The following is a 23019-nucleotide window of genomic DNA, read 5'->3' on the forward strand; positions in this document are numbered from 1 at the left end:
TGACAGGGCAGGGGACCAGCCCGAGGACTGGGGATGAAGCAGGGACCAGCCCGAGGACTGGGGACAGGGCAGGGGACCAGCCCGAGGACTGGGGATGAAGCAGGGACCAGCCCGAGGACTGGGGACAAGGCAAGGGACCAGCCCGAGGACTGGGGACAGGGCAGGGGACCAGCCCGAGGACTGGGGATGAAGCAGGGACCAGCCCGAGGACTGGGGACAGGGCAGGGGACCAGCCCGAGGACTGGGGACAGGGCAGGGGACCAGCCGAAGGAGGGAGGTCTCTAGTGCCCGCCTGCTTGTTAGAGTGAAATATAACAGTACGATGGGGAAGAGTACTTTTTGGAAGCCTGTGGCTCTGGCTCACGTCAGGCGCTTGGCTGCGGTGCTGGAGAGGCTGGCTGTCCTTGACACGCTGCTTGTCAGGCTTAGCCAGGAAAGGCATCGGGGCTCCTCAGCGCCAAGTGCTTTGGAGAAGCCACTGACATTTACATTTTCATCAGCGGGGCCAGGATTGCAGCGACCGCACGCCGCACTCATCCGTCGGCAGGGCTAAAAAGCAGACTGATGGCGTGTCAGCGACTTCGGCAACTGATTTATTTACTCACTGATGACTGAAGAAAGTTGAGAACCCGGAGCAGCTCGGTGTGCTGCTGCGATGCAGCCCAGCAAGGCGCCGGGACCAGATCTGAGCCTCATCCTTCCCTGGCACCAGCTCCCCAAGGTGCCTTTTGCACCACACCGAGGAGCTCCCCTCGCAGGAGAGCCCCCGGGCGCGGGCAGACGGGTGCCCTGCCTGCGGCCGCGGGACACGGTGCCAGGGCAGCGGACACAGCGGCTTCACACGGATTCGGCACCTCTGCCCTCCCCTGCAATTCTGCGCGAACTGAAGCGTTTCAGTTTATTGCCTCCATTTATCTTCACGGCTTTTACACACGAGTTGAGATTTACAAGCCACCGTGCACGGGTGCTAAAAAAATGGGGCTGATTTTTAAGTCATAAAAGCAGACGGGCTTCGGCAGCTCAAAATTGGTGGAAAAGAGAAGCCACAGCTCCAAGAACACAGTTTGTGGGAAGATGAAGCCTGTGACCTGGGAGTAAGTGGTTCATGTGCAGTATCGATTATACGGAGACTGACCTTGCTACCCGTAACCCTTTCAGAGAAAAAGTAACTACACCAGAGAACCTCTGAGCCTGGCATCAGCTGCTGCCCCGAAGGGACCGTGCCAGGGTGGGGGGTGGCAGCAGGAGCCCCTTCGGAGGCAGAGATTGCAGCCCCAGGCAGGGCTCGGAAAGCCTCCTGGTGCTTCTCCAGACATTTTCCTTGGAGCCTCTCAGGGGAGAGGGTGCTGCTGTTGGTAACAGCGCATGTGTGGGAATAAACACACCGGGAGAATTCCCTGGGGCTACACACAGACAAACGTAACAGGTAAAATCAGCTGCTGGCAGACAGGGTTCGGCTGCAGCAAATAACAGCGCTGGGGAGCTGAACCCTGCTGGGGCGATCGGAGCCCACCCTGCGCAGCAGAAGACCCCAGAAAGCACGGTGGGTGCCCCCAGGACGCCCGTGCGCGATTCCCACCCGACCGGGGCCGCGGCTACCACCGGCGCAGCGAAGGGCAGAGGTTGGCCGGCGTACCTCGCTAAATGCAAAACACTGCTCTAGGGCGTATAGGGACTGTGTTTCATGCGGCAGCTTCCCAGTGACACGGCAGTCCCGAGCCACAGCTGAGCCAAAAAGCTCTGCTTTACTGAAATGTGAACGGCAAAAGCGCTTTGCAGCTGGCTTTTAGGCCCCACACCCGCGGCGAAGGGGCCAGGCGCGAGAGCGTGCGGCGGGGCGAGCGCGGAGGGATGCCGAACGCCACGCGTTGCTCTCTTTCTCACAGCCGGGCTGGCAGAGCGAGCAGCTCCAGAAGCCCCCATCGAGACTAACGCCGTTCAGGATGCTCTAATTGCTGTGAGTTTCCATATGCAGAAGAGATCGCAGGCTCTGGTCTACGGCCAATCGAGAAAATACCTTCTGCGCCCTGAGTGGCAAAGCCTGCGCAAGCATCAGCAGCCCTGGCCTGTTCCCCGAGCGGGAGACAGCTTACGCGAGCGTCTCGGAGCCCGTCTCGCTGCGCCCCTGCCCGTGGCGGCTCGGCGGTGCGGTGCCAGCGCGACAGCTCGGAGCCCGTCCAGCTGCGCAGAGGAGCCTGCTCCGAGCTCGGTGCGCGAGGGCTGGCTCAAAGCTGGACCCGCAGGCCGGCATCGCAGTTCCTATGGTGACTGCGGCGCCGGTACGGCTAGGATCCCAGGAGAAGGACGGCCACTGATGAGCGGGCTTCAGCAGCGGCTGATAATGACGCAGCAAGTAAAGAGAAAGGTTGGGACCCATCGCGCTATCAAGACAAAAAGATTCCAACAAGCCAAGGCACCCAGCACGGTTTGATAACGCCCCGAACAGAGCCGCGCACAAGATGCACGCTGGTAAAGGAGGGAGCGTGCCCCCAAACCTCACCACGTGCCCGGGGGGCCAGAGCACCGCTCTGCAAGTCAGAGACCGAGTGCCCGCCCCGCTGCGCCAACCACCAGCCCCGCTCCCGCGTTTCATACCGAGAGAGGAGAGGCAAGTTTTTTTACAGCTCGAAGATTATCACAGGACATGAAAACTGTCTCCCACTGCACTCTAATCCGTAACTGCAGAGGCAAAGGAAACAGCCCCACTCAGAAAAACACCATAAAACCCCCAGAAAAGATTGACAGATTGATAGCATGACAGATTGATTAGCTGCAAAAATATGAGCAAGCCACATAATTTAACTTTCCTCTATTTATATTACAGCAAAGCCAGCCCAGGGTGGGCTGCGCCAAGTGCTGCCTTCTTCAGTCAGGAACGTCTCCCTTCCCTGACTGCCACCACCTACAGCTCCCGGGGGCTCCGACGGACCCCGCGACGGGGCTGGCAGCAGCCCAAGACGACCCGAGACCCCCAAGGAGCACCGAGGGTCACGCTGCGTCCTGCGGCTGAGCACACCGAGCCGGGACTACACATGCCCAAACCCCTGTCGCTGAGCTATTTTCCAAACCAGAGCTATTTTCCATCCCCTAAACCTTGATGCCTGGCTCTGTGGGGACCTCCATCTGCCGGCTCACTCTCTGGAAAGTAGACTGCATTCTTTTCTTCTTTTTTTTTTTTTCTTAATTGGTGCAGAAAATCTGATATTTAACTTGATTTATTCCTGTAATATACAGTATTTGTTTGGGAATGCTCCAGTGTAATAACTGGAGATACTCTGGTGCTGGACATAGAGAAAGCAAGTTTATTAAACTCCACCAAGGTCAATCGCAGGTACTCCTGACCCTGGACAGCCACAGCGGTGGAGAGAGAAAAACACTACCCAGTAAATCTGAGCTACTGATGCCAAAGAGTTAATAAGCTTATGCCTGAGACAAAGACTGACTAAACCAGTGTGATTATACTCAAAGAGCTCTCTCAGCCTGCTCAGCAGCAGGGGCTGGGAGGAGGGAGGCTGGCAGCACGCAGCCAAGCGCAGGAGCAGGCGGTGCCAGCCCGGAGGACGCCGCTGCCGCGGGCACGACCGGCTGCTGGGCACGGCAAGGGCAGGGAACCGGCCGGGAGCCCGGACCCGAGAGCCGGGCTGCCCTCCTCGCCAGCCAAGCGCCGCACGGCACGGACCTGTGCACCTCTGCCTGGCTCCTTCTGAAGCGCCTGGCACCTCCGTGTAAGAGCAAACCCAGCAGGCAGGGAAGCGTCCCCTGCAGCCGGGCGCCCTCGGCGTCCCCGTGCCGCGGGACGAGGGCAGCGCGGGGGAGCGCTCCCCGGTGAGGCGCAGGCACACGTGAGGGCGAGGCTGCATCTCGCCGTAGAAGCCAGCGTGCTGTTTTAATAAGCGCTAATTAGCATATTTATAACATTCTGTTCCAGGGAACAGTTTCTGTCACACATTCCCTTATATAAGCCCTGATGCCGACTGAAGGGTTTGCTAATGTTTCTCAAATTAAAAGAAGGGGGGGGGGGGGGGGGGAACCACAACTACAGAGTTTCCAGATGCCAAGCGTAGACTTTAAAAGGAATTAGATGTCGGGAGGGAGAGAAAACGGGGCAAAAGCGATGCGGAAACGGGGGTACGTACACGGTACTGAGCGGCACCGGCGCAACGCACGGGGCTCTCCTGCTCCCCTACATCACCACCCCGCACCACAGGTGCAAAACACAGCGCAACGGCCGCCTCCTCCCCGGCGGCGGCGCTGGCAGGGGAACCGCCGGCCGGTGCTCTGGATGCTGGGGACCATCAGCGGCTCCCTGCTCTCCTCCTGTCACAGATGTTTCAGCGGATCTCTAAGCTCTCCATCTCTGGAAAGGGAGCAAACACCCGTCCAGGGGGGCTGGGACCTCCCGGAGCTCAAACGCCAGCGGCAAAAGGCTGGGGGAGGGAGCGGGCGCCAGCTGTGAAAGGCAGGTTCGCCCCGCGTGCGCAGCAGGCGAGGGGTGGGCATCGCCCCCCTGGCTGTCTCTCCTCGCCTCCGCTGCCCGCCCGAGAGACGCGCCCAAAGGCAGAGCAACGTTCCCCGCAATTAAGGCAATTCCGTAATCAGAGCAGCGTCAGGCCGTCCATCGCGCCGGCAAACGCCGCGCCGGTGCGTGGCCACCGCAGCCCACCTTCCCGCCCGCTCCGGGCTGTGAAGCCCAGGCGGCCGCCCGAGGACCGGCGTTTCTGATGGAAGTCATGACAAAGTTGGCAAAACCCCAAGAAAAATCAAGGCTTGAAGTCACATAATTGCCAGAAGAATGAAATCCTGTTACCACTCATAACCGGCCTGGAAAGCTAATTAAAATGTTCATGTATATCTGTAATCATTAAAGAAAAAAATGGCGGAATAAAAAAAAGCTTTAAAGACACAGTACGCACCCCGCTTCCCCCCCAAAAATGTCTGATTTTTGTGACGGTCTGAGCAGACACCTCAGGCCTTCATCGCGGTGGCACAGCCGTCCCACAGTCTGGGAGGGAGCCAACGAACCGGGCTCCCATTACCGTGACACCAGTGCTCCCAGGCAGAGCAAGGGCAGATCACGCCGGCACACAGGCGGCCGCAGCTCGGAGACGCCAGAAACGCGGGCGTTCAACACAGAAAGCGCAAGGGCCTATGTTGTACCGCACCTTCCCAAAGCTTCCTTTTCCCAGCACCATCAGGAAATTGAAATCCGAAAGTTTCATCCGATCTCTGCTCCCGTTGTTGTCGAATTTAGAAATGGCATTTGTTGTCTTCTCGTCCGCAGCCTTGGACCCCGTTCCAATCTTGGCTCTCTGCAAAGATGGAGAAGGGATGGGGAGAAAAGAGAAAAAATTACTGAAAACAGGGTGGAGGAAGGTCATTATAAAACCAGCCAACGCTCCTGAAATCCCACCTTAATGAACTCTTTTCCCGGTCAAACCCTACCCTGAGCTACGGGAACCTTTTCCATAAGCACGACAGGGACAGCACCAAGAAGGGCACTGGAGACATTATCAGCTTCAACACATTGCACTGTTCAGCTGGTTCCCAGTTAATCTCTGCGAGAGCAACTGGGAACCGCGTCTGCCCATGACGCCGTTCCCCCTCGCCCCGCGGCCGGCGGGACACGGCAGCCTGTGTGCCCAGGATGCTACCCCGTAACGCGCTCTAGGTCATCCAAAGTATAAAACAGAGGCTTAAATAAGCTTTTTCTTCTCAAAGCTGACTTCTGCTTCTCACCTCACCAGAAAGGGTCAGGTGGATGTAAGTATATTAAGGTAAAATACAGGACTTTTTATCCAGCCCCACCTCCGTTACTATCCGATATCGAAGAGAACTGCACTCCCGGGCCAGTTCAGGCTGAACGCAGGAAGCTGCAGACCCATTTTGAACAAACCAGAAGAGAAAGCACTCCTCCTGCATCCCCAAGCATATCGCGTGAGCTGCTGCAATCACAATCGCTTATTAAGGAGCCTCACAAACCCCCACGTTTTTAAACCCAAAATCTCATCGCTGGCTCGGCACCTCGCCATTGGTCCAGGCGCTATCTAATTTGCTGAACCACAGTTTGTAAAAGCTATCTCACAATTTATTCAGTTTTAATTTCTAGAAATATGTGACGGTGTAAGGCTTGCACTGGGCTCAGTCTAGCATGAAATTCCATTAACCCGATTCCAGCAGTTCAATTTGGCTGCTGCTCGCCGCTCCTCCAGATAGGAGCCTCACAAGTAATCTCAGAGCCTTGGCTGCTGCTAATTGGTTCTTGCAAGGTTCTCCGTGCTGCAAAATTCTCCACTCAAGGTCACCTGCAGCACCTACAATCATCTGAAAAACTCCTGCACTGAAAACTAAAGGAACGGCCTCGAGAATCTGCAAACGTCAGCACTGCTAACGCTGCTCTGCCCCAGGGAGGAGGCTGAAATCATTCAGCAGCCCAATATCTGCTCCCGCCGCGAGCAGAGCGCAGCCGGGGCACGCCTGCTTGCCAAGGGGAAAAGGGCGTGCATCGGCGAGGAAACGAAGCCACCTCTCCCGAAGCACACGGGTTTTCCCTCACCGTAGTCTTCAGGCTTTCACAACGTCCCAGAAGAAGGGGATGCCCAGCCAGAGCATCTTCACTTCGGCTCAGGCGACAAACGGCAGCTCCGGCACCGACCGAAAGCTGCGCCTTGAACTTGGCCGAAGAGGGATCCAAAGGCGGCAACCGACCGGGAGCAGCCTCTGCGCCTCCACGGAGCCAGCCCGCGTTGTGCAGCTTCGCCGTCGGCAGCCCTCACCCTACCGTATTTCAAAGCGGTCCCCAAAAGAAAGGTGCGCTTATCAGCAGGGAAAATAGTCGTATTCTGTGAAAGCTTCCGAAATACTCTATCACAGCTGAAAAACAATCTTGTCAGATCAGATCTGACGCTAAATTAACCTCTGTGAAAACAAGCCGTAATAAAATTCAAGGGCAATATTACGTTTCCATTAAATGGCACCTGACAGCACACCTCTGCTCCAGGCGAGCCCCTGCTCTCCCACGCCGCAGCCCGGCAGCGCTGCGGGCGGCCACGGGACTCGGTGGAACGCTGGCCAAAGCGCGGGAGGCTTTCAGTCCAGAGCGGAGGGGAAAAGAGCAACACGAAGAGGGGGGAAGAGGATTTTCGTTCGCTTCATCCCAGCAAACCGTCCAGCTTCAGGCACGGCGTTACCGGTGGCGCCGGCTGACACCCGGGCGGGCACCCGGTACCCACGCGTGGGAGCGACCTCGGGTCCCTCCTGCTGCTCCCGCGGCTGTGTTTGAAGAGGGGCTGCTTCAGCCGCAGTCAGTCTTGCACTTGAGCTGAATTTGCAGCATCACGGTATGTTCACAGGAGACAAGAGGAGGGTATAAACACGACGCGACTTCCCTGATAAAACAGGCTCAGCCTGTATCTTGGCCAGGAGGGGGAAAGGTCTTTCCAGAAAAGAGCCCAAAATAAGAGCTGGGGAGATGTAAAGATCGTCATCCCCGAGTGAAGTGCTACTTTTGCTATCGAGTGTCTCTAATATCTATCTCTAAGAGAGTACAAAAGCCCTTTAACCTGTTCTTAATACACTCCTGATGCTCACACAATCTCCAGACCTCTTCAAGGTTTGCAACTGGAGCGTGCCAAATATTACTCACAAAAATTTTTTTAAAAAAAGCACTTGACCTTCGTTATCCAACTCCATTTGTCATAGTTAATTTACTACACCTGAATTTATGCAATAGCAGCTGACGTTCACATCTATCAAGCTGTCCCAGCAAGCGGCTGATAAAGACCGAGCAGAATTGGCAGGGGATGTAGTGTAAGGCTTCACGCTGTGCTTTTGTCTCGGGACGCTTTCTTCTCACGCCCAGGACGTGCCGGCTGCAGAGAGAAGGGTGAAAGCAGTGCAGCAGCGGGACCTCGGCCGGGAACGGCACCGCAGGCTGCCACCAAGGGGCATTTTCCCAGCCGGCAGCTCTGCCAGCATCCGTGCGCCCCGGCATCGCCCGGGCTGCCGCCTCACGCCTTTCAGCCGGCTGCTTTGCAACGTTACCTCCACTCAAAGTATAAACCCATCACACGCGGCTCAACTTTTGTCCCATCGATTTGCGCTGCCCAGGGACAGGCAGGATCAAGCAAGCGCTAATGCAGATCGTTTGGGGGGTTCTTCTTGGTCCTTTTCGTCTGACGTGCCGTGACGGCACCCCGGCTGCGTCACAGCCGGGCTCCAGGCGCCCCTCGGGACGCCAGCACGAGCCACCGCTCAGCTGGGCAGCGATGCCTGTCGCTGTAACGCTGCCTTGCTCTCAACGGAGGATGCACGAGGGGAAGAGGCGGTGAGGCGAGGGTACGGATGTAGTCTGGCGGAGTGGAATGACACCTCTGGGCAATGTATTTTCTGATCTGTAGACAACTCATCACCTGAGTTCCACCATACACGCCTTTTTAACACCGCTGGAACATCAAGAAATGCAATAAAAGCAGGTAGTTAGCTCTTTATAGAGCTGACAACCGTTGGTCGTACACCAGCTGTTGTCTTAGAACTGTCTGATTTTCTTGGATATTCAGGAAAGTTATATATAAATGAGATAAATGTGAGATTAAAAAAAAAAAAAGGAGAAAAAGGAACTAACTCTCCGGTCCTGTGCTACAATTATGGAGTTCACGCTGGCAACCATAAGGGCATAACTATTTTATTTTATGCATGGCTCATTTCGTGCAAGCCTCCAGATGTACCACATTCGTTCTTCGGGTTCTGGGAAGACTTCAGCTCTACTGAAAAATGGCAACGAGCTATTAATTCAGTAACGTCTGGATCAATCATTCGGCAAGACCTTCCACGGTTTATTGAGTAGTAAATAGACATTTCTCCTTGAAGCCTCTTCGGGGAGTTGGACCCAAGCGTCCCCGAAATCTTTCAGAGACTGGCATGGAAACCCCAGCAGCCTCAGCTCGCCTCCGCGCAGGCCCGTCGTGCTGCCAGGCTCAAAGCGCCAGCGCAAAGCCCCGATGCTCTCTGACGCTGCGAGCAGCTTAGCTGGGCCAGCTCCTCGGGGAAGCCCAGGTGTGAGGAGGCTCCGCAGAGCCCTTCTGGCTCCCGGAAATCCCGTGTGCCCACATTCCCTCAGAGAAGCCCATCGCTTTTATGCCCTTTGCTTTTCACAGGCACCAGCAGCGCCTTCCCCGAGCGGGCATTCTGCACTTCCACCGCACGAGCCGGCGCCGGCGGCAGCGCCGGACCCCGCACCCCGCTGCCCCCGTCGGGCACCGCGGCTCCCCCCTCAAAGCCACGCTCAGACCAGCACCGCCGCTCCTCTGACCTTTGCTGTCACTCGGCCGTGCCGATCAGCCCGCAGTTAATCAGCACAGACTCCTCTCGTGGTTCATGGGGTTACCCCACCGTCCGGGCAGCGCGAGCAGTGCTTCGCACCCCGGGAAGGACGGATTAGGCTACTGAAAACTAAATCCCTGGCTCGTACGTATTCCTAGTGCTCCAGGCCGACACCTCGAGCAGCCCCGGCAGCGTTTGTCGGTGGCGCCCCGGTGCAAAGCGCCGTCAGGGATCGCCGACACCACGTACCGGCTCACCCAGCCGCCACCCGCTCGCGAACCCAGCCCGGTCCCGGTGCACGAGGCAGGGCATAGAGGCTGCCACGGCGTTTAACGGCTAAGAAAGGGTTTCTTTCTGAGATTAGCTCCAAATCCAATTATACTAATATCGTAATTTATCTTAATTATATTAATTCATAATCAGCAGCATGACAGAAAAAACAAGACGAACAAATCCTATTATATGGCACCTCCGAGCGAGGGGAGGGCTGCTGCGCCGACGACACGTGCGCGGTTACCTCAGGTCACCCTGGGACACCCAGGATCTTCATCCCTCTCTAACTGGCATATAGTGCTGGAAACGCATTAAATGAAGGCTCTCCTTATTTAGCCACGCTATACTCACTTTGGCAAATGCAAATTGTGAATTACGTAAACCCTAACGGGAAGACAGACACGGCCTGAAACAACGCAAAGGAAAGGGGGATGTTTGCAACGCTGCTTTCTTTGCAATAAGAAGAAATAACCTCCTAAAAATAACAGACTTTCAGGCTCCTTCCTACCTGCAGGTAGCAGAGGCAGGGGATCAAGCAGAGTCTTAGCGGAGCACACGGCACAAAGCAAACCTTACACAAAACCGTGCACTGTGCAATATTCTCTGTCGTATTTTCGGCTTAAGTGCCAGAGAGTCATTTTCATCTCTCTCATCTCCTCACCCGGCGGGAGCGACTGCTCCCTTTCCCCGCGGATCCACGGCCTGCTTCTATCACACGCGAGGTCACAGACACGTACGTGCAGACGAGCGCATCCCAGGAGGGCGAGATGGGCGGCTCATTCCGCGTGCTACGATCAGAAACCACCCTGTCGATGCCGTCACAAAACCGCGCACGAACGAACCCCACGCTCCCAGCTCCTGGTGTACCTGAACCCTCTTGCCTTAACTTGCTCTGCTGCAAACCTCTGCAAAACGACCCCCTTGGGCTCATCCGCCCCAGCTCCCCGCCGCGCCTCGGCCCGCTGCGCCGCGGCTCCAGCCCCCGTGTGCCCCGTGCTGGAGGGGCCGCGGGGCTGCAGCCATCCAAGGAGCGGCCAGGTCCCTGCTCGGAGCGCCCGCGGCCCTGCCGGTCTCCCCTGCGCTGGAAGCACCGGCCCGGCGTGGTGACACGACCCAGCGCTGCAGCAGCGAGGCAGGAACCGCTTACGGAGGCATCACAAACTCGCCGGTCCCAAGTGGATCCTTGGTCGCTATTTAACACAGCCAAACCATTGCTGGAAAGCTGCAGATCTTCAAAGTGACTTTTTTTTTTGTTAAATATAAGAGAACAACTTACCTTCTAGAAACACCATTTGAGGCTCGTGCCATGGAGAGCCTCGGGAAGGACCGGCCAAGGGCACGGGTCCCCAGGCGTGGGTGCAAAGCAGGGGGAGGGAGGAGTGAGGCCGTACCCTGCTCCATGCTCCCTGTGCTGCCGGAGGAAAGAGCTGGCAGGGAAAGCCCCTTGCCGAGGGCATGGCAGGCAGGCGGCAAGGAAAAACCCTGGGTTCCCGAGAAAAATCAATTCACCTCAAATTTCTGCCTCAGCTCCTCATTTCCTTCTTCTCCCTCAGGAGGCACCGGGACGTTGAAATACTCCCCCTCCTCCTGGCTCAGCAGCTTAAACCTGGAGGGACACAGCGAGAAGGTCAGGTCAGGATGGCAGGCAGGACCACTCCCCCCGCTCTGAGCACAGCTCTGCCTCCGCCGGGCCGCCATCCAGGTGACCCCTCCCCACGGTTAGAAGAGCCCCCCAAACCTCACCCCCCCAAACCATCCCACTCAGCAAGCTCCCAGACACGCACCCGAGGGGAGGGTCGTGTCTGGGGTCGCTCGCTGTACTGGGGACCCCACCCCGGCAAGCACACCCGCTACCTGCCGCGGTGGCCACCACAAAGCCCTGATTTCTCTTCCAAAGCACGAGCCTGACCCAAAAACCCACAGACAAAGCACGTCTGCTTTGCCCACGCCTGGACAAGCTCCTTCCCCACCAGCCGCCCCAGGTGCCGAGGCAAGCCGGGCTCCGCGGGGACAGGCGCCGGCAACCCGGGGCTCAAAGCCAAGACACTCACGACAACAACAACAAAAAAAAACAGGAAAAAAAGTTTAAGCAGCCATGATCAGAAATCATGGAAATCGTTCAGATCTGAGGCGTTTCGCACAGCCGCAGGCAAAGCCTCGGCTCCACGGGCAAAGCCCTCCCAGCAGCCGGAGCACGGTTATCAGCTGGGCGTTATCTACAGAGGCGGCACCGAACCAACAACGAGCTGTTTGCGTGATTCAGGGACAGGCTCTTCCTTTGAGCTTGTTTTCTCCATTAACTGCAGTTGTTTAGATATGAAATATACATCAGAGCTCCTTCTAGAGTTTATTCTAGCCAAATGCCGTGACAAGGGAAATGACTTAGATCTCCATTTACGTGATTTTTAAAAGGCTGGGGAAACGAGCAGACTGTGGGCTGCATCAGAAGGCAGCAGCGCACCAGCCCCAGCCGACACACGCGCATCCTTACAGGTGACTGGAAATTTGGGGGGAAGCGACGGTTTTCTTCTTTTCCCCCAGAAGAGGAGCTGTGGCTCGGCCGGGGTCTGGTTTGTGGCGAGGCTCACGGGCTGAGCCCTGCCGCCCGCCGACACCACGGCCAGACTCTGCCCGCAGCCCCGCGCCGGGGCGGTTTTCCCTGGTTTTCCCAGGGTTGTTCCAGGCAGGACGAGGGGGACGGCGGCGGGGAGCAACCCCCAGCTCTGCCCCGCAAGCCCCGTGTGCCCCACGCCCCGTGGGGGCCCCGCAGGGTGCCAGCCCTCCAGCCCACCTCCGCGGGCAAGGGATGCACGGCCCGGCGCTGTGCGGGCAGGCTGGCCCGACTGCCGATTCCTCCTCCTCCTCCTCTCCGTCCTCTGCTTTCAGGGAGACACGCACAGCTTCCGCGGTGGAAAAGAGCGCAGGGTGTTCGCTCAACTCGCGGAATGCAAATCAATAGCGTGCAGGTTTTGGTTTCCAAAAGACATGTAATATCTATTTTCAATTATTACACTTGACATGGAAAGGTAACGCCGCTCTCAGGCATTAGTGGCTGGGGAAAAGAAGGGAAATAAGGCGGCATGTGTCCTGCTGGGGGAGATAAAATGGAAATGAAGAGACCCATTCAGCGGGGGTGTTACAGACCCACTGTGTTCATCTTTCGTATGGTAACGAGCGACAGTAATTACACACTTTGGTAGCGTTCCTGCTTCTATTGAGCGGTGCCCCTCAGCGCTGGTTCTGCTAGTCTGCGCGCTACAGAACAGCTCTGCCGCCACGAATCACCACTCGAAGTGCGTCCCTCAGCCCCGCACCTGCTCGCGGGCTTGCTCTCCTGCGTGCTTGACGAAGCCACGTTGCCTCCCCAGCACAGAAATTAAGGGAATCCAACCAGAAAATGGTGAGAAAGGCTTGCTGTCCTGCAAGGCGATGCCCTCCCCCCTGAAGCCTACCTAGCGAGAGCCTCCTGGCCGTGAGCGCCAGGCAGAGCAGCCCCGGCCCCGTGCGTGCCCGCGGGATGGAAAAGCTCCCCGAGCAGCCCTGCAAGGGACAGGAGGACAGAGGAGCCGACGCACAGGCAGCCCACGCGGGGCACTCGGACCACGTCCCGGCGCCTCCGGCCGCCCCGTGGGACACCCCACGGCCCACCGCGGCACCAGCGATTCGCCCCAGGCGGCGGCGCCTTACGCGGGAGCCAACGCGGCGGGTGGTCCTTGAGCAGAAGGGTGCTGGTACAGCCCAACGGGCTGCCACACGCGTACGAAAAGGTCAGGACTGCTTTTCGCCTGCAGAATTTTTACAACAATTGCGACTCTTACCATCCATCGACTCCCGACTTCTGCAGCTCAGAAATCCCGAAGGACAAGGAGCCCATGAAATCATTCCTGCTGGTCAGATCCCAGTCCCAAATCTCCACGGACAACCGCCTGTCTTTGTCCGCCTCTTTCAGTTGGCTGGAAGAGAGGAAAGAGAAAGGGATGGTTTTACTCTGGAAGCCACTGCTACAGCTCTACGCCCCTCCACGCTCCATCTGAACAGGGATGCAAAATGAAGGGATGGTCTTCAGCGACCATCGAGCGCTCTAATATTTAATTTCCTGACCACATCCATTTCAAACGGAGAAGGCAGAGTTCCTGCCCTGAAACGCTCGGCTTTGATCAGGGCTCAGGGCAGAGGTTTGAGCACTTGAGTCCCACTCACAGGAACAAAATGAATTATTTCTCAGCTGAACCAGCTTAACGCCACTGAATAATTAAATCAGAGCAAATACAATCACATTCATTCTTAAGGGCGAGAAAAATTAGTTTACAAGTTTAAACATTTTCTTGTACTTACAATTTAAATGTCTCGTTCCACTCAGGATTCAGGGAGCACTTGATAGTTTTGGTCTTCTGTTTGCTTTCGTTTTTGGGATCAGGGATTAGTTTAAGCTTCACGTAGGGATCTGACAAGCCATTGGGATCCATAGGAACTAGGTTTTTAGCATCTCTTACTGGGGAAGAGAAAAAGGATTAAATTCAGCATTCAAAGAATAAAAACCCAACAATTGACAACTTTCCTGTGTGCCAAGAGTAAGTGTGAAAACAGTGATTAAAACCAGAATTAAAACCGAATACGTGCAGACACAGACGTTACATGAGAAACAACACGCGGTTATCGGTGTAAAGCAAGTACGGCTCTAACGGACAAGGGAGGCTGAAGGATCAATCCAAGAGATTATTTTCACCTTCTGATAGGATGATTTGTTGTTTACTCTCAGGTTTAAACAGTTTAAAGCTGCTTTATTTCCTCTTGCACCTCGGTAAGCAGAATCGCACTGATGTGCACCTTTCTTTTGGGAGAGGCGAGAGCACGGGGATGGTGCGGTCCATGGGGAGCCGCCGCGGCCGCCGGGCTCGGCAGCATCGCCCCGGCTCCGGGGACCGGAGCGTGTCCTCGGGGAGCTCGGGCAGAACAAGGAGCAGAAGAGGGGAGAGCAAAGCTGCGGGCAACCTTGACTGCTCGTAATCGGATTGCAGCTTTGACAAATTAAATACAATCAGGCCGATCTAAGTCTCTTTCCCTAGATTAAAGTCAAAAAGGGTCTGTCTCCTGGGAGAAGGGTCTTCTCTCCCCTTCAGCCTGAGTAAAGATATCAGAGATAGGAAGTCCAGTGGGACACGATGGAGCACAGCCGTAACCAGGAGGAAAGCTGCCTGCAAGCAAGCCCAGAGCAGACACTGCCTTCCCCTGCAGCCAGCAGGCACAGCTCTCCGGCCCCTGCGGCAGTTCCATCCCGCAGGTTGTTTAGGCAGCAGCAGTCCTGTTTTCCCAGCAGGAATAAACACCACGACCTGGGGACCCTGCGTACCGCTCCGAAATCTGCCCTCATCCCCAGGGCGGGTGCTGAGGGGGTTGGGGACATCGGAGCATCCTAAAACAATTCTTTTCATTATTTTTTTTTAAAGTTTGGACATAAATACCAGCTCTGCACTCCGGAGGATGCACAGCCGTTTATTCTGTGGCTTAATTTGGACTCTCAGACAAAATCTTCTGCGGAAGGCTTTGCACCATCCAAGCAGAAAGCCCTGCAATCTGCTGTGTGAAATCTCTAAGTAATGAGTTTAATTTCCAGGGGCCCCACCAAGGCTCTGCACTGATACAGCCGAAATGCCTTCCTCTCCCTCGCCCCTTATCAGAGGGTATTTTCTCATCGCTGTTATAAGCTTTTATCTGTGCTTTTTGATAGGAAGAAAGGTAATCTTTACAACCACTTCCTTGAATTATAAAACACAAAGTGATTTAGGGAAAAGTCCCACAACGGGTCCTGCCAAGGCACCACCTGGCTGGCAACGAGCCCGCGGGGGAAGCAGCCGTCGCAGGGTTTGTAAGCGAACAGCGGGAATCGCTTTTGCTGTTTGCAGGGGTGGGAAGTGCCTCGTAGGGGGAGCCCGGCGCTCCCGCACCCCTGCCCCCAGCCCAGAGCCCTGCCAGGCTTTCCCCCACCCCACCCCGTACGCTTCGCACGGCTCCATCCTTAGCTCTTGGTCGGTCTCGCAGCCGCAGGCAGGCGCTTCCCCGCAGGCTCCTGCCTTCACCCGGGCGGGGGGACTGGGGCTCCCTGCCCGCGACCCCTGCGCTGCCACGGCACGGGCAGCGATGCTCCGAGCGCCCTGCTGAACCAGGGCCTCCTAACGGCCTCCCCCTGCAACGCTCCTGAGCCTTTACCACCTTTGATTACCTTCCTGGCTTTAAAATTATTATGAAAATGTGCCTTCAACGACCCTGGCCACCTGCAGCACAGGGAGAGCGAGAGCCCTGGGGGAAGATCGCGTCTCCACGCCGAAAGCAGACAGACCACCGGTGCTCGTATCGTGCGGGACCACGTAAATGTGGGGTGTCGCGGTACTGGGCACCGACGGGTGCCCGCCCCAGCGCCAGCACGGGTCCCGCTCCGAGCACCTGGGGCAGGCACGGTCCACGCCGGTGACCATCGCTCCCCGCGTGCCCCGGGGACTCCTCACCCTCCCCGTGCCCCGAAACAGAGGGCAACAGCCGCCGTGCGACCATCGGAACCAGCCCGAGAGCTGGAAGGAGCCGCTCGCCCTCAGGACTCGCGCCGGGCGATGTCCCCTTCGAGAGAGAGGATGCAAAATCGTGTCACACTGCATCAACGCTCTGACTTGGCTTCACGTTTCACCACCCGAACGGCCAGCGTAACGTCGTCCGGAGACAAATGAATGAGCCTTCATCATTTATCAGGCCATCGTTCACTGCTTTAAGGAACAGAAAAAATAATTCCTGACCCTCACAGTCAATCAGTTTATGCCCTGAAGCATGAGATTTGATTACCTCATGTTATTATCTCAGCATGCAGACCTCAAAATTTCATTAATGGGAATAATTTTATCTATTCATTTAAAAAACCCCAAATGCTTCTGCTTGACCTTAAGTGACTTTCTGACTTCTCAAGCAGAAATCAACAATTAAGCGAAAGAAAAATAAAAACCTCAAGAAGTGCAGCAGCGATACCTCGTGTCGGGAGAAGCGTGCTGCTCTCCAACCGCTCATGGCATTTCTTTGACAGATAAATTTGATGTAAAATAGTTTTACATCTGTCATATTCTGACAGTTTGGTGCATCATTAAGAAGTAGTAACATCGTTATTAATAGTGATGAGTAAGAATATTATGATCCCATTTAAAGCAGCCGGCCTTAAATCACTTTGGGTACCAAGCCCAGCTACAGCTCCTGGTGCCCGCTGGGGAGAAGCCGCCCTGGATCCAGGCTGCGGCCGGGACGATGCGTGGGTAAGCCCTGGGCTTCGCCGGCTCAGGGGGGGCTTTGGGGCGAGGGCAGAGCCGGCAGCGCCTGCGCACGCTCACGCTCAGAGGGGACACGGGGGTGCCCGCGTGCAAGCGAGGGCTCGGCGCCGGCTGCGGCCCCGCAGCGCCCGGCGTGCTCCTTCCCGGGCACCCGCGGGCGCGGGGGGCATCACTGCACCGCCGGGATGCCCTCGCTGCTGCGTGCCAGGGCCGGCCCAGGCGTCCCGGACCAGCAACCCTGACTTTACACCAGTTCCTTCCCCCTCTGCCCCTCCGGGCGCGGCTGCAGAACAGCCGCCCTGGTGAAGCCTGGGCAGACCCAGAGCAGCAGCCACCGCACCGGCTGCTCGGCCGAGGCTCTGCGGGGACAGCGATGATGCTGGGGGGGGATTTCTGCGAGGAAGAGCCTCTCCGCTGGCCGGGGGCACTGCAGGGGGGTGCAGTGCTGGCCTGGAGACACCGCCCCGCTGCCACGGGAACGAGGTGTCACCCACTCAGCCTTGCAGGGACAGGGCACGTAGCGCTGGCTGAATGATATTTGAATAATTTGTTCTGCAAAATTTGCAGTAGTTCCCAAATAAATTATTCAGACAACATGTTTTAATTACTCAGCCAGCCGTAACTGCAGGAACAGGCTTGGGAAGAGACACTTATTTCAGACATCCACATCTCCAGTGGAAAACACGGGGAGAAATACCACTGTAACGAACGCCCAAAGCAGGAGGGAACAGAGCCTTCCCAGGCAGCTTGTTCTGGCCGTGGAGGTCACAGCCAGAAGCTGCCAGCAGCTGCAGGAGCAGGGCAAGGCCCTTCCTCCAGCTCCACCAAGAGCTGCGCCCTGGAGAAGCGGGTCGGGCAGCTCCGGAGCGGGCGAACGCCGCAGGATCGGGGATGGATGCAGTGCCGGGGGGTGCACGGCATCCCCCTCCCCTCCTGACCCAGCGATGGGGAGGTCTCCTGCAGGTCTCCACTGGGAAAGTCCCCCCGGAGGCCACTTCACGGCGCACAGCACGGTCCCGCTGAGCTCTGCTCCCCGCCGCCGGCGTGGTCCCGAGGGACGCTGCCCCCCTGCGCCCCAGAGCAGCCCACCCTGCCCAGAAGGGCCGGGCTGGCCCCACGCCTCGCGGCACGGGAGATGCTACACGGAAAGGCTGCAGCTGGCCCCGTCACCGGCCTGGGCTCGCGTGTCTGCTGGCGGCTCGTAGCCAGGTTTCCACGGGAAGGCAAGATTAATATGCCAGATAAATAAAGACCAGAAAGTTCTTTGCTAAATATACGGTGCCATATGGGGGTTCACTTTTATGTTTATAAAAAAAAAATGCGCCTACAACAAAACCCACTCCTACCCCGCTCTTAAAGACAGCTTAAACTGGCTGCTAAATCTTTACCTTCATCTCTGAGTAAGCAAGGCCATTAAAATATATTCAGTACAGGTAATTCTGCTTCCCACTGCCCTCTGAAGAAAAAAACCCTTCCGAAAGCCCTGGTCATTGCAAGGAAAGGTCAGAGCTCAGCCACCTCATCCCAGCCCCAGTCCCTCCCCAAAATGCCGTGCCATGCCAGTGGCACCCTTTATTTCACACCTCTCGGACAGGATTTTGGAGAGGGGCAGGCTCTCGGGCTGGCCTGCAGCACTCATCTTCCTCCCTCCAGCAGCACGTACCTGGGAGCAGCCACATTCCAGCGAGCACCCAGTGCTTGGATTAACACCCTCGTGCGTTAAAACATTTAATTAATGCTCTGCAGAAGAATATATTTGCACATGGTTATACAACAGAAAAGGCACAGGACTCATTATGGCTGCATCTTCCTGGGCCGGTGATTATTAATTAACGTACTTCCAGCTCGTTTATCTAATCGCAGTGTTATTGGTTTCAGTTTCGGTCAGTGTTTTACTTCATCAGCTCAGTAAATACCAAGGCTCTGGTCCCGGCCGCCTCCGCCGACGCTGCAGGCGCAACAGGGATGCCAGCTGCACCCCTGAGCCGGCGCCGCGTTGCCGCGGGTCCTAACGGGGGGGGGTCTCAGCTTCGCAGGACCCACCAGGGACACCAGCACCTTGCTGGGACACTCGAGATGGGAGGGAACCCAACACGGGCCCCACGCTCGAGGACAGGGCATGCTCCGCTTCCCCAGGCGCCCACAGGTGGAACTCACTGAAGGGCTGACCTGTCTCCCTCTCCCACGCGCACCCTGGGACTTGCAGCATAAACCCGTCGCGTGTTTCTTGTGCGCCTTCGTCCCCGCAGCCCGCCGCTTCCCCGAGACAAGCGACGCGCTGCCCGACCCCAGCTTGGCGCAGGGAGCTCCCCGCCGGGACACACGGACAGACGACAGGCTGCGACTGCTGCCTGAGCAGCGCAGCAGGCACCGCCAGCGCTCGGCCACGGGAGAGGAGCAACGCACACGCAGAATCCTCCATGCCACTCACTGTCTCACCGCCTCGGAGAAGCGATGGATTTAATGGCCTCCAAGCCCAGCCTTCGTATTCTCTCACTCCTCCATTTCCCAGACTCAGAGAGTCACATCTCCTAATGCGAGAGGCTCAGAATAATCTGCATTGGGAAGCTTTTCTATTCTGGAAGCAAAATTGCGCAACGCCTTGATGACATTTTAATTTGCCACAATTTCCCACTTTATTCAGCAGTCTTCCCCTGCTAATAAGACACTTGATCAAAGCCCAGACCAGGACACGGACTGTGAATACACATTTGCTCTTGCCCGACACCAGCCGCACGATGCCCTGCCGCGCTCCACCGCGTCTGCCTCCCGCACGAGGCGCTTCGGGCACGCAGCCCACACCGGTCCCGCCCCGCAGCATCCCGACGCCGCGTCCTGGCCGGACCTCACGCGCCGGCGGGTGCGGACGTGCCGCCCCGCGCGCTGGGACTGCTGCTGTGCTCACAGGTCTCTTTTTTCTTCTTTCCTTCAGAAGAAACCGTGTGTTACCGTCGACGCCAGGGGCAGAGGGGAGCAGCCCCACCCTCGCCGCGTTGCTGCCCTCGGGGCCGGCAGGATCCGACCTGCGGATGCAGACTGGCTCCAGGGAATCCTCGCTTTATATTTCAAAGCCAAGAAGTTGTAACAACCTTGGAGCAGGAAATAATAATGACAAGTAATAAGACAACGACAATCTGCAGAATCGCTGGGTGCAAAGGACCAGATTCCCTGCGTGACCGGGGTAAAAACCGCCCAAGTCAATGAAGAGCCTTTAAGCGACATCCGAAGGGAATTAACTTGCTGTGGGAACTGGCGCGTCTCAGAGCGCTGCTTGGCACCTGGATTTTGTTTACCAGGCCCAAAAGATGACTCCTCTTTTGTCAAGCTCAAGCTAAATAACCCAGCCCACGGTCCCTACTTCGTATGACAAAGCTGCGAGCGGGAGTTTGCTGTGGTTTACGCGGAGGGTGAGAAAAGCAGAGATCTCATCACATCATTCAGCCACTCGCGGAGAAGCGACAGAGCCGTGCCCGGGCTGGGCTGCCCTCGCGCCGCTGCCGCGTCCAGCACCGGCCGCCGCTCCAGCCGCCGCACGGCGACGCTCAGCCCTGCTGGCCACCAAAGCTGCCGTGGGAAAACACCACGCAACTTGCATCCAGCTTTCCGAAAGCGAAGGAGACTATAAATATTGTCTTATGAAAATCACGGTAAGGAAGCCAGAGAGCTGCAGAGACTTCTCCTGAACGGCCTCACAGGAGGCTGAGCCCACGGCGGCTCCGGTCACCCGCTTCCGAGGACGCTCGTGGGACCCTCCCGCCGGTGCCGTGCACAGCACCGATCACGAGGATGCATTGCCGTGATTTAAACCGACACATTTAGCGAGTGGAGCTGCGAACACACTCCACCAGCCATTCCTAGGCAGCTGCTCGGGGTTTTCCAGCCTCACACACTCGCTCCCTGGGTCCAGCCTGTTCAGCGCTGGAGGTAAGCGCTTTTAACTCCAGCCAGCCCGCACGCACAGAAGTACCGGCCATCCAAACACACTCCTCCTGCTGCTCAAATCCATCTTGTCTAATTAGGCTCCGAGCCAAAGCCTGCCTCCTACCAGGAGGCCAGGCAGGACGCCTAGCACAGCCGGGGCCGGTCCGTGCCGGGACCACCAGCCAAGCCCCGCAGAGGAGCGTGCCCGCGCCCGGGACGGCACCTGCAGCCGGTTCCCCTTCGCACAAAGCAAAGCCCCGCGTGCCCCGACACGGAGAGCACGTCCCGGCGAGGGGCAGCAGCGCATGGGTCGGGCTGTCCCTCTCGGGGGGCTTCCCATGATCACACAGACCCCACGCAGCGCGCGATGATGCTTCAAAGGAGAAGTGCTTGCCGAGAGCACGTATCTGAGTGCTTTGCTGGACGAGATACAGATTGTTTTGTGCCCTAATTAACAAGGCCTTCAGAAACCTCCCGTGTTTTAGAAACTGCCTTTGGCTGGTGGAGCTGCGAGCCCCGTCCCCAGCACGGAGCCAGGGGGACACGCTCCGCAGCCTCACCTCTCTGCGCCAAGGCTACTTTGGCTACTACTGATCCTATTATTAGAGAAAGGCACACGTTTTTAATCACCGGGAGCACCAGTAAATCCCGCTGCTTCAGCAGCCCCCGAGCAGCGGCAGACAATGGCAACGCAGGGCTCCGATTGCAGCGCGCAAAGCCGCGCTCCCGTGTGCACCCGCTACACAATTACACTCAATGTAGAGCACGGGAGGAGCTGTAACAGACCCGCTCTGCGAACATAAAGGAGTGATTAACACCACAGACCCAAGAGCTGGGAAGCTAATTAGGAGGGGACAGCTCGATAGGTTCCCACTGCTGCTGCTCTGGGCATAGCCCTGCAGGCTGGCAATGCTGCGGCTGCATCAGACCCCGCTCACCCCCGGTGCCGGCCCCCCCCCCGGCCCCGGGCGGCCGTGCTCAGCCTCGCAGAGGTGCACCGGACCCGGACCCCGCCGCCGGGCTTCTCCCCCCCTGCCCCCCCCAGCGGCATCAGCCCAGGACACCACCGCTGCCTTATTAAACCACACGCAGCTGATGGAAGTCAACCTCATCGAGAGCCAGGCAGGGCTGTCCCGTGCATATTCTGTAGATTTTGAGAAATCTGGGGGCTTGGCTACTGAATTTCAATCCCCTGCCTTTACAGGGGCCACTGCCCAAAGCCTCACCAACCCCCCCGAACAGATAGAGATGCTCTCACTGGTCTCCTACCCTACAGCTCTGAGGTTCATCCTGGCTCTTCAGAATTAAGAATGGGTTAAAAATATTGAAATTTGGATCTTTCTCATGTTATTATTATAATTTTTACGATCTCAGTATATCTGGCAGGCCACGCCGTGGGCTGTGCCAAGAGCTGTGAAGAAGGAAAGCGCAAGCACAGCCCTTGCCGAAGGGAAGCACAGCCCACGGCCCACCCTGGGACTGCTCCGTCCCTGCGCCGCCGTACGTTTTGGGGCCGAAACCGCACCTCGCGGCAGCGCGGCTCCCAGCGCGAGTCTGTGTTACGTTTAAACACGTCTCCTTCTTTCCTGATCTTCGGTTTGTGAGCTGAAGATGGTGAGCGTTCGCCGCACCGGCGGCGGCGGCCTCTCCTACCTGCTGCCATCGTGGAGGGGAGTGCAAGGGGAGGGGATCGCTGCTGGGGCAAGTCACCGTCACCTTCAAAGAGGGAGAGGCAAATGGATGCAATTTTTCAGGCCGCTAGCTAACCAAACAAGTCATTCTAAGTCAAACAACACACTTTGTTTAACCAGAAAGATGTGTTTTCTGCTGAAGTAAAAGGTTATCTTTACAAAATTAAAAAAAAAAAAAGAAAAAAATCAGAGAAAGAGAGAGAAAAGAAGAACACGCTGCTGAAAAGCATATGGCAAATTCCTGTCAAATTTGTCAAGTCGATGAAAAAAATAAAAGCGCGGAGCTCGTCGCCTGCGTTGGCCATGGCTGTGCTGCCATCTGCAGGCACTCGCCCCTGCCCAGCCCAACGCTGCCAGCTCCGCCCGGGCACCCCTCGCGCGGTGATGCCACGGCTGCGATGCCCTCTGCCGCGGCAAAGCTTACGAAATTGCCGAGCGAGGGTCTCCACACCCGGTGCGATGGGTCTTGCCCCAACGCCACCGCCTGCATTTTACCACGCAGCCTGGACCAA

At 57.1% G+C, this 23019-nt stretch overlaps 1 protein-coding gene across 4 annotated transcripts in view; it reads right to left on the reverse strand.

Moving 5' to 3' along the window:
* The window catches only part of PRKCB (protein kinase C beta), a 141458-nt gene that overhangs the window by 44510 nt on the left and 73929 nt on the right, over positions 1-23019 (reverse strand). For all 4 annotated transcript variants that reach the window (XM_064461327.1, XM_064461326.1, XM_064461329.1 and 1 more), the window contains 4 exons: positions 13927-14083; positions 13410-13544; positions 11101-11197; positions 5163-5309 (listed from right to left, as the gene is read on the reverse strand). In XM_064461327.1, the coding sequence (XP_064317397.1) occupies positions 5163-5309; positions 11101-11197; positions 13410-13544; positions 13927-14083 (536 nt within the window). The remainder of the gene's footprint in view (positions 1-5162; positions 5310-11100; positions 11198-13409; positions 13545-13926; positions 14084-23019) is intronic.

Source organism: Phalacrocorax carbo, chromosome 10 (genome assembly GCF_963921805.1).
Source record: "Phalacrocorax carbo chromosome 10, bPhaCar2.1, whole genome shotgun sequence".
NCBI lineage: Eukaryota > Metazoa > Chordata > Aves > Suliformes > Phalacrocoracidae > Phalacrocorax > Phalacrocorax carbo.